We start from the raw sequence: 12,086 nt of genomic DNA, 5'->3' as shown, positions 1-12,086 counted from the left end.
AAGCCGACGTGCCAAAAATAGCTTTCAGGACACACGAAGGGCATTATGAGTTTCTGGTGATGCCCTTTGGGTTGACTAATGCTCCTGCTACTTTTCAATTCTTGATGAACAAAATATTCAAGCAGTACCTCAGGAAGTTCGTCCTGGTCTTCTTTGATGACATTCTGGTGTATAGGAAAACTTTAGGGGAACATTTTGAACACTTAAGGGTGGTTCTGGAAGTCCTACACGAGCACCAGTTAAAGGCTAATTTGAAGAAGTGCAGTTTTGCCCAGACAAGTGTAGAGTACTTAGGACATGTGGTGTCCCAAGAAGGAGTGGCGACATATCTGAGTAAAATTGAGACAATGCAGAAGTGGCCAAGGCCTAGGAACATAAGGTAGCTGAGGGGTTTTCTAGGTTTTACTGGGTACTACCGACGATTTGTGAAGGGGTACAGCTTCATTGCCTGGCCGTTGACTGAGCAGCTGAAGAAGGACAACTTCCTATGGGGAGAGGTATGAACTCAGACCTTTGAGAAATTAAAAGGGGCTATGATGACAGTACTAGTGTTAGCTCTCACAGATTTCAGTCAGACCTTTTTGGTAGAGACGTATGCATCGGAATATGGACTTTGGGTAGTATTGATGCAGAACCATAGGCCTGTAGCATACTTCAATCAAGTGCTATCAACTAGGGCAAGACTGAAGTCAGTATATGAGAGGGAGCTGATGGCCATTGTCTTGGCGATTTAGAAGTGGCGGCCCTATCTTTTTGGGCGACATTTTATCGTCCGGACTGATCAGAGAAGCTTGAAGTAACTTTTGGGGCAAAGAATGGTCACTGAGGAGCATCAGCGGTGGTTATCCAAGTTATTAGGCTATGATTTTGAGATCCAGTATAGGTCAGTCTTGGAAAATAAAGCAGCTGATGCTTTATCCAGATGTGTGGGGGAGCTCCAAGAGTTAGTTGTATTAGTGCCACTGATGGTAGACTGGGGAGCCATCAAAGAGGAGAGCATGCTGAATGAAGAGCTAAAGAAGATCAGGGAGGATCTGATGAAAAACAAGAGCATCCATCCAGGTTACTACATTGAAGGGGAGAGGTTGTTGTATCATGGGAGATTTGTGATGCCAATAACCTCTATACATATCCCCCATTTGGTATAGGAGTTCCATGGCAGTGCAGTGGGAGGTCATTCAGAGATACAGAAGACATATAGAAGGCTGGCATTTGAGCTCTACTGGAAGGGGATGCTTAAAGATGTACAGGAAATGATGGGTAGGTGTGAAGTGTGCCAAAGGAACAAATACATGGCTATGGCTCCATGGGGACTACTGCAACCCTTGGCACTTCCCAACAGAGTATGGGAGGAAGTGTCCATGGATTTACCAGTGACACTGACTGAAGAATTGGAAGTGATGCTAGAGCCACAGGAGCTTACAGGAGTGAGATCTGATAAAGAAGGAAACAAAGAAGTGCTTGCTGATTAAATAGAGGGGCCTTTCCGATTTCGAGGCTACTTTGGAGCCAATGGAAAGAATGAAGAGCAATTCCCTTCCTTTCACCTTGAGGACAAGGTGAGTCTTTAAGAGGGGAGTATTGTTATGCCGCCGGCCTAGGAGGGGCTGGCTGGACCAGTCCAACATGGACCGGTCCTCTTCTACTTCAAGCGGGCCAAGGGGGGTGGAAACCATATCAGGAAAGGGGAGGGGGGGTGGGCGGCAGCCCTTGTGGGCCCAAGCATTTAATGTAATGAGCTTTAGGAGGAAAATTTTGAATCAAGGGGTTGTTTAGGGATTTTTAATTAATCCTTTTTGCTTTAATTACGAGTTAGAGTGGGAGTTAGATCTTCATCTTGAATTTGAATGAGATTTGAGATCTAGGGTTTGCTTTTGTTGGGCTCTTGGCATTGCCGGAGATTAAAAGAGTTATTCCTTCCTCTCGAATTGAAGGAAATTGTATCTTTGTTTGTTTTCTTGTATCTACTAGTGGAATACAAGAGATTTGCTTCGTTTTCTCTCAGATTTCTAGTAAATTTCTCCTGTTTTCACCTGTTTTGTGGCTGTTTCCTGCTGTGGACAGCACTAATATTGTTGTTTGATCACTAATTTGGGCTAGGATTACTTGTGAATACAAGTATTTCCTATCAAAGACCTATCTTTTAAATCAAAACTGCATTCCCCACTTTTCATATGCATTGAGACCGGACTGAATGGTTTTAAAAGTATTTAGGTGGGTTAGCTAGTAGCCCTTTCCAGGCAGGGTTGTAAATTAAAAGATCAAGTTGACTTATGTCTCATGTGAGGTATATGTTTATAAGTCTTTTGCACTTTATTAGACTTAAATTTGAAACACTGCCCCTCAATTTTCTTCACCTTAGCTCTAGGAACTAAGGCTATTGTTGACTTCAGTCACTTTATAGGCCCTCACATTCTAGACATTTTTTTCAACATTTTAAATCAAATCGATTAACTTGAACAAAAATATAATTTTAAAATATAAAGCTTAACATAGAATTGTTTGAGTACCTCTGAGTTTCCTCAAAAATAAGTACTCTTATATTTCATTCTTTCGGTTTTCATTCCAAAAATTTGATTGAAGTTGATCATATCTCCCTTGAAATTCCTAAAGTTCAAATATTTGAATAAAAATTTCTCAAATTCAAGAAATAAAAATATTGGTCAATGCTTTAATGACTCTAAAGAAATCACTAGTTTAGTTAAAAAAGTTCTAAGTAATAAATGCTTGAGATGTAATTAATCATAGAAGCTTGCCCTCTATGGGGCATCGGTACCCCAGAATAAAATAAACCTTATTCAACCAAATATTGAATGAGGAAAATCTCTGTCAAAATATAAATTATGAGTTTTGTTATTGTGTCAATAGAGAAATAATATGTCCTGTGGGGTAATATATTATTTTTAATGTCGTGCTCAATCATAAAATATTTCAATCCGTTGATAATGATAAAAATTCTCTAACAAGCATCAAACCAAAACACAAACTTCATAAAGGGGTTTTTGAACTGTAGATTACTGGGCATTGGTGACTTTTATAATTATAAACTTTCACCTGTTTGCTAATCATCATTCTAATAAATATATGTCGTGTGCTCCTTCACTTATTTTGAAGTCATGCTGTTACGGACTATATTAGGTATCTGCAATTTCTATTTAATTGTCTATTTTAGTTAAATCTTTCTGCAAATAACATGTTTTTTTAATGTGCATGTTGCAGCTTTCAATCAATTGTTAGTGGATTACAGGGAATTGCGTGCTGGTCACCCCTTAAAAATGATGTCAAAACTAGATTACTAGTTAATGCTGCAGCACTTGCTGTTTCTGCCCCTGAGAAAGACCTCCGTTCAGTCATAGAGCAGGTTGCTGTGCGTGTACATGGTGTATATGTTTTAAAGACTGCTGGGGATCCAGCACTTGATCCCTTAAGGTTTAACGAGTTTGATTATTGTTATAGGAAGTTTTTCACAGAAGTAAGTTCATCCGCTGATGTACTGACCATCAAATTCTTCTTGCAGAAATGTAGTTATTAGCCTTTACCAAGCAAGAGAACCTAATGCAAAGCTAAGGAAGAAGAAAGTAAAACAAGCTGCTCAATCATGTCTCAATATAGATATATCTGACAATGAGTATTATCAGGTCAGTACCAAAATCATTGGTTCCGCATCTTTAAGTTTTATGCATTCAATGCATGGTATTCTTGTACATTGTTACCTTTTAGAATCAGAGGAAAACTAAAGACAACTGACCTGCTTTATTTTCCGGTAGAAGTTGCCATTGAAATTTTACTTTGATTGTAAAAATGCTTTTTAAATTGCACTTCATAGGCCTGCTTAGGAAACAATGTGTTACGCCGGCCCAGGAGGGGTCGGCTGGACCGGTCCAACCCGGACCGGTCCACTGTTACTCCAGGCGGAGAAAACAAGGGCGGGCGGATACGTGAGGTCCACGTGGGCTCTTGGGGGGAGGGTTAGGAGGGAAATTTTGAATGCGAGGGCTGTTTTAGGAAGTTTATTATTGTCCTTTATGATTAATTTTGTATAATTAGGAGTTTGGGTGGGAATTTGGATCTTCTCTTGAATTTGAGTTTTCTCTTTGAGATCTAGGGTTGCTTTGGGCTCTTGGCTTCGCCGGAGACTTTGGAGAGTACGTTCTTCCTCTCGAATTGAAGAACAAATTGTATCTTTGCTATTTGTTTCGTCTACTAGTAAAATACAAGCATTTGCTTGCGTTGTGAGACAATTTTCACTGTTTTCCTGCGCATATTTGCTGTCCACTGTTGGAGACAGCAGTTTTCTCCTTGTTCTGCTTCAGTTTTGGCTATGAACTACTTGAAATCAAGTATTTCCTATCATAATGTCCACTCTGTTACAAAGCAGTTATTTAAATTGAATTGTGGGTTTTTTATCTTGTCTTCTAGTAAGTCGATGAATTTTGTTTACAATGAATATGATGTATCAATGGATTCTATCATAGTTTTATATTCGATGTCATATTAGGACATCATGTTTTTGATCAGTTCAGTGGGTAGGTTTCCCCACCCCCACCCTGAATAATGATGAAATATTAGTAACAGATAATTAAAAGGTTACATAAAAGAAAAATTACATAGAATTTCCTTAAAAAAACCCATTGAATCAAAACTATGTAAGTTGAGAGAGTAATATCAATCCAAATGGAGAGTATCAAGCTCACACTCAAGAATGCCAAAGTCATCGGGAGAGTTTGTTAATCTAGCTTGACATCTAATAAACTTGGGAGAGTAAAGTTTTTTTTTTTTATTTTTTTATTTTTATAATTTGAGCACTTTTGAGAAAACACATGCTAAAAATTCTTATCTATGTTGACTCAATTTTCATGTTAATTCAACTCAAATCAAGACAAATTGAGTCCCATTAGGTCCAGACGTCCAGTTAAACCAGATTGACTCAATTGAGTCTGACCGATCCAATTTGATCTCAAATTAAGCTCAAATTAACCCATTTTAGTTCATTTGGTTCAGCTCCATGTTGACCTCTAAAGCAAATTAAAAAAAATCAATACCCGCTCAAATCTCGCCGCCTACTACATTGCCCATGCCTTGGTCATTCAGCATTGTTTCGAACAGAGCACGAGCAAATCCCACTTATTTCCTTCTTATATGCTCATTTCTCTTGGATCTTCCTCACGCTCTTTGCGTTTCCCTCACAGCCGAAGGGCTTCCTAGCCGAAGACCCCGACTCTCTTCTTATTCTTCGACACATAAGAGCCTCCAGCTGAATTCAGCTCCAACCACAACCTGCTCTCCGTTCGAGTCCTCTAGACAACTTCGAACTCCAAAACTCCATCACCCGACCTCACAAACAGTCGAAGCCGCCCCTAACCCTCCGATCGAAGCCCAGTCGACCTCTTGCTTATTCAAACCCTTCCACGCAAACGGCACGATCCACCTACAGCCTCCGACATCAAACACGTTAATCTTCCTCCTTGTTCGAACCATTCCTGACTCCCTCATCCAAACGGAAGTCGCAGATAGCCTCTGAAGACCCACACGTCTGCAAGTCGGCCAAACCTCTACTGTTGATCCAGCTCCTATCTCACACTAGAGCCGGCTGCCCCTTGTTCGTTCCTTACAAGTCGCAGACCTCTTGCACCCTTCCAATCAGCTTCCTCACTGTGTCAGGCTTCCCAATCAACCGATCTCCTCCATCAATTGAGCCGCAGCTCTCAATCCTGATCCGACCAAAACTCTACACAGCCGCAGCCCCTTAACACCTCTCCAACTCCAATACAGCGCCTGTAATCGATCCCACTATCTATTCTACCTGTCTCTACCCCACTACTAACTTCAACCTAGCCACAGCTCAACTACATAACCCCCACACTTAACTTCATTCTACATACTCCCTCTCTATCTTAATACTATTAATATCATTATTAATTAATATTATTAATAAGTATTAGTATTATTATTACTAAATTTTAATATTACTATTATTAGTTTTTTAAAAAAAGAGTGTTAAAAAAAAGAAAAAAATCAGGAAGGATAAAAAAAAGAGGGGGGATATTTATAAAGAAAAGGAGAGTGAGATTTTGTTTTGTGATATTCGTCACCATTAACATCGACACCAGAGTCATCGTTTCACTCATCGTTCATGTATAACTGTCTTCGAACTCAAATATGCTCAAACCCCATTTTCGGCTCTTGCAGCGCACCGGAAAATCACCCATGCACGTTTTTCTCGAGCGTGATTGGAGGGTTGACTGGGGGGAAAATATAGTGGGTTAAAACAAAATTCAAGAATGATTGGCTTGCAAGTAAAAGTCAAAACATACGATGTGCGTACAACCAATAATTTGAATTTTCTAATAAATATTGAAAGTTATCATGTCAATTGGAATGCAAATTATAAGCAAATAAATGGTGGTGGGCTCGTTTTGCATATTACAGATCGTCTTCAAGGATAAAGAATCTGTCATGCAAACAACGCATTGCATATGAAGGGCAGCAGAAGAACATGTAATGATATGCTTACAAGCAAAGCGTAAAGAGTGCACAACGAATGTAGTGGTATTACTATAATTGGCGCTAAGCAACATGCGAGCTAGTATACCAATTCCTATGAACACTGAATGTTGATATGCAATGAAGATGGCAATTTTCCAACCAATACATATAGGGAAATGAGAGATGAACATAGCACATCTGACAGTCAATGTTAACTTGCAGAGGAATACACTAACTCGCATGCAAATAATAGTGCTTTGCACAAACATCAACAAGCAGCAATGATCGATCATGTAATGACTTGCCAACTAAAAGGTGTTTGAAAGCTTTGAAGCGAATGCAACTTGCATGTAACTAACGTCACTGCAAAGAGACAAATAATCATCTATGAATGCTGGTCGATTAATGTGTAATGCTCATGCTTGTGCAAGAGGCATGATAGTGGCAATTCATGGGTGTAGCATGAAGAGCATGCGGTGAATGTTGCGACATCCCTACAATCAATGTCAACTCATTTGTAGACAAATATGACCATTCTCTGTGAGTGATGACAGTTGATATGATCTATTTGTGGATAACAACAGTGGATGTGCCGCGAATATGACGGATACCCTTTGAACACGAAGGCACACATTGTATACAAGCAAGAATCGAGAATCCACGATAAATATGAGAACCTACCAGTAATTGCAAGAAGTTTGTCATGTACACCGCATGCTACCTACGAGTGAGTATGGAAGAATTATAGCAAATGCAACTGCTTATAAGTAGTACTAAAAGATCTACATTCCCTGTGACTTTCTTGCATATGACATCAGAAGGCTCATAATGCATACAACATATAATTTACAAGCAAGAATAATACATTGGCAATGCATATAAGCTCTTGCAAGCCATTATAGGAGATTCCCCACTCACATAGTAGCCCACCTATAAGTAATGATGAACAATATGTCATAAATGCCAAGGCACTCACACAGCCGGCAGCAATTCAGTGTCAAGCAGACACATAAATCCTCTATAAACTAGATGGCTAATACAGTCCATATACAAACAATGATGATAAATGTGTTGCAATTATACTAAATTCCCTATGGATATAGATCCACACAAGAAGTACTATATATAAGAAAAATAAAAAAGTTGTAATAAAAGCATGCAACTCCAAACAATGGCAACTGACATGTAATAAATGCTAGGGTATTTGCATAGTCAGCAACAATTCAGTATCAAGCAAATACATCAATTCCTTATGAGCGACGACTATGGGGGAAAATTATGCATTGCCACGCAGATTTGTATTTCTCATATTTTTTAAATTGAATATTGCATTGAGAATAAAGTACTATCTCGGAATATTGACACAATAATCTACAATGAATTTAATATCAAATAGGATTTTAGAAAATGATATTTCCATGATTAAATACAATTCAAAAAATAATATATCATCTCAGAAGATGAACATGAAATCTCAACATTGAACATTTCTTAGCTGGTCAAGGGAGGAAAAGTTGGAGGTGCCGGATTCTGAGAGACTCAGAGGTGACCCCAGTCTATCCTATGTTGGGTTTTACATTTTAAGAGATAATTTTTATGTTTATATTGACATTTTATTAAAAATTTTGGATTAGATTCCTGGAAGATGAGGACATAGAATTTTAAATCTATCTTAGAACCTAAATCTAAATTGGGTATTACAAAGTAGTGACCCGAACCTATCAAATTAAGTGCAAATCTGGACTTACCCCGACCTAGATTGGGGAGCCAGCTAATCACCTAGGCACTTTAAAATCATGTGTTTGTTCTTTTTATGAAAGATGGGTAGGGAGATTGTTTAAGTTTTGAGGAATTGGGGGGTCGACATTTAAGACAATTTATTACTAGTCCCTCAACTTATGTAGGGTAAATGCCTGAAAGTAGAAATCCCTCTTCGCTTTCCATGCTACATTTATACAAAAATCCCTTTTCGCTCCCCCCCCCTCCCCCCACCAAGTCTCCCGATCTTCCCTGCTATGTTCATACACAAATCCCTCTTCGCTTTCCCCCCTCTTTTTGATTTAATTTATAAATTTCGATTAGAAATCATATATTTTTTTATCAGATTAAAATAGAAATCTATTTTTATACAAATGCTCGGATTTCTTAGATAATTTTGTGGCTGAAGGTTGTCAAACACATTCTCATATAAATCAAGAAAATCCTGGCGTTCCCTCCCCTTGCAGGGAGGTCGAGGTGACACTTGTCGTTATTTTCTCCCTGGTTGGACCTAAGGTCGACGACGCAAAGTCTTGAATTTGAAATCATCTTGACAAAACTTAAAGTCGATGGTGCGAGGTCTTATATTTTAAAACAAACTCGACCGGACTTAAAGTCGACAGTTCGAGGTCTTCACTTTGAAAACATCTCGGCCATAACTAAGATCGATGGCGCGAGGTGTTCACTTTGAAACCATCTCGGTCAGATCTAAGATCAACTGCGTGAGGTCTTCTATAAAAATTCTTCTCGACCGGATTTAAAATCAACGGTGCAAGAGCTTCTTTAATTTATTGTTTGTTCGATGCTAACATAAATATTTCATTTTCAAATCAATGTAATCGTTTGACATATTTGATCATATGCCAAATTAGAAATTGAAATTGAAACGGAATAAAAAGACCATAAGGAAAATTAGAAAATGGAATTAGAATGGAACCTGAGATTTTGATATCATAATTCTGTAATAGAATCTTTTGATATCATATAACTCATTATTTAAGAAATGAGATTAGGTGGAATTCTTATAGGGACAAAACAGTAAATTTTTTTAGTCATTATAACCGAAGTCGATCATTATAAACTGAACAAAATGACTTCAGTTGTATATGCAATTAATGTTTGCCATTATTGTTTGTTATAACTTTAAAACCTACATGAAACTTTTAGGCATGGAAATGATACATGCATATTATATTTAAATCGGCTAGGGTAACTTTTGGTATATAATTTATATTTCTTAAATTAGTTTAGAATAGGACGAAATAGTAATGATAATTTTCGCTAGAGTGGATGCCGCATAAAAAAACAGCTGAAGGGTTAAATAAGACTATAGTAGATAAAATCTGAATTTTTGAAACGAACAAGACTTCAGATTTAGTTCGAGTATAAGAGGCGCGAGTAGAGATTCTGTAGACGGAGACAATCGGCTTGGATTTCAGTTTTGGAAGTGGATCGGAGATTGGGATTTTGACGGAAGGTGTGAATCGTGCAAAGCAGATAGGCCGATACCTGTTATACAAATTAGGTCGGCTTAGTGCTTGCAAACGGAATAGACGAAATGAATGACTTCTTCGAACAGATAAGTTCGAACGCGGATGTTGTAGACAAACAAAGATTTTAAGAACAAAAGGCAGATGATCTTCAAACTGTGTGAGAGCAAGAATTGTAAGTGTCCCTTTGATCGCTATTTTTTTGTTTATATATTGTTAGATTATTGAAGACGATTGTGGAATGAAAAGTTACGTCTTTTGAAAATTAGTTGTTTAGAGTGGGGCCCACTTGAGAGTGTGAAAAGATGCATCTCTTCTCTTTTTTTTCTTCCAATAATAGATAATACAATCATAAATAGATAATCTTATTTGCCTTGTTTCATTTGATGTAATTTGGTTTACCAGGGATAAGGTATCTTGTTGAGTTTTCTCATCTTCAAAAAAAATAATTTTTTTTAATTCACCCATTTGGCATAAGATTTTAGATCACGGATTTAATACCTTCACAAGCTTTACAAAGTTTGCATGATGGTAATATAGTAGTTGTGGAGAAAGATAAACTTTTGCTCCTTGCAATGTTCTTCCTTTTCTTTACAGTGGACTCATCTTAAGAAAAATAATGATTATATTTTTCCTAAACTTTAGACTTAAGAATCGCTTCTAAATATTTTCTAGTTGATTTCTTTATTATGATAGGACTGAGCAAACTGCACTTTATTAGAGAATTTTTAACTCTTGGAAGAGTTTTTTTTTTTTTGGAAATTTAAGACAAATCCTATTTTAATTTGGTCAACAAATTGCCTCTAAACGAATTTGTTGTGTGACTTTCACGCAAGAAATTCTTTGAAGTTTGTCAATCACATGGTTTTTATTATTTTTTCTTGTCTTTTTCAGGACAAAATGCTTGATTGGAAGAGATCTTCATCAATGCCCAAAACTAAGCCTTCAAAAGAAAAATTAGGAAGGAAATTGATGCATACGATCTTTCACAGTCGGCTTTGATTTTAGATCGATTGTATTGACATAGGAAAAATGTTGGTTGATCGAGATATATATATGATGGTATTTTTACTCGATCGTCTCGCATGCCTTATTTTAATTCAAACTTGCTAGTTGGACATGACCCCGCAGATTGGATTATAACATATAGATTGTGGTGTACTAATGGGCTTCTTTGGACCGTATCATTGAATGACTGAGTTACGGGGATTAGGATATTCTGCAGCCAACAGCTGACCTTGCAGAGCATACAGGTGTTGTCAGATTACTTAGTTATCTGTTATTACATGATGAGATCGAAGAAATATATTACGATCCTATGTTTAATAGTCCTGTTCAGGCTTTGGCTGGTTATGTCAGGTGGGCTGTTTACACACTTTAGATGTATTAGAAGGTGCTGAAGCAAGCAGGGGTATATGAAGCTATTTATATTTCTTTGTTTGATTATAGTCATCTTTCTTCTTCATGGCTTCAGAGCATTGTGATAGTGCCACAAATACTTATTGGGTTGGATCCAATGAGATGACAATTACACTCTGGGATTTATGTATCAATTATGGCTTGGCGATTTTAGGAGTTCTATACGAAGAGTGTATTCTTATGGACTATGATATATTTAGTCGCCAACCAGCAGGTCAACAGAGGAAATGTGCGTTTGTTTACTCAGTTGGACTTCACCAGAGTTTGAGACACAACTATGATCTCTATCAGTAGAGGAGAGGTTGTAGTCGTAGAGGGACTATCTCTTTAGATGTTTGGATTGAGAGCTTTTTACCCCTGTCAGCACTTATAGAATTTGGACGCATTCAGAATCCTTTTAACCGGAGATCACACGATACAGAGCAGTATTCAAAGGATCTTTTTGAGCCAGGCTTATCAGATGGATTACATTATATTTCAGCCAGAAGATATTCAGATGATGTACTTTTGGTGTCTTTCATTGCTACATAGCTCTGTTACTTCGTATTCCCTAGCCAAAGTAGACTTTTTCGACTCAGCACGCTTTTGATGGCTTGTTTGATAGCGAGTTGGAGGAGAGTCTCTCTAGCCCCTACAGTTCTTCTGCAGATTTATTATAATTTGGGGCAGATTTGTCCTATATATGGTCGTGGTCAGTGCAGTGTTGAGATTCGTTGACATTACCTTCACGGATATATACATGTACACATTGCAGGTGCTTTCAGTTGTCCAGAGCTACCGTGTTACTTTACAGAGCATTGCTTTCCTTCTTTACTCCAATTAGCTAGAGCGACCTCCTCTAGAGACAAAGTGTGGGTCTCCGAAAGGATACTGCTTATGGTGTTCGAATGTAAAGGGTACGACCACACTATCCCATAGGACAAAATGATCATA

At 37.9% G+C, this 12,086-nt stretch overlaps 1 protein-coding gene across 8 annotated transcripts in view; it reads left to right on the top strand.

The window, feature by feature from the left end:
• The window catches only part of LOC110115963, an 83,122-nt gene that overhangs the window by 31,790 nt on the left and 39,246 nt on the right, over window positions 1-12,086 (top strand). For 5 of the 8 annotated variants that reach the window (XM_028694900.1, XM_028694901.1, XM_028694902.1 and 2 more), the window contains 2 exons: window positions 3,220-3,429; window positions 3,518-3,638. In XM_028694900.1, the coding sequence (XP_028550733.1) occupies window positions 3,220-3,429; window positions 3,518-3,638 (331 nt within the window). Of the gene's footprint in view, window positions 1-3,219; window positions 3,430-3,517; window positions 3,639-12,086 lie in introns of those variants that run through there. The other 3 variants (XR_003700740.1, XR_003700742.1, XR_003700741.1) reach the window with 3 other exon arrangements.

Source organism: Dendrobium catenatum, unplaced genomic scaffold, assembly GCF_001605985.2.
Source record: "Dendrobium catenatum unplaced genomic scaffold, ASM160598v2 fragScaff_scaffold_594, whole genome shotgun sequence".
Taxonomy (NCBI): Eukaryota; Viridiplantae; Streptophyta; class Magnoliopsida; order Asparagales; family Orchidaceae; genus Dendrobium; species Dendrobium catenatum.
This window is presented reverse-complemented; position numbering and strand designations above follow the sequence as displayed.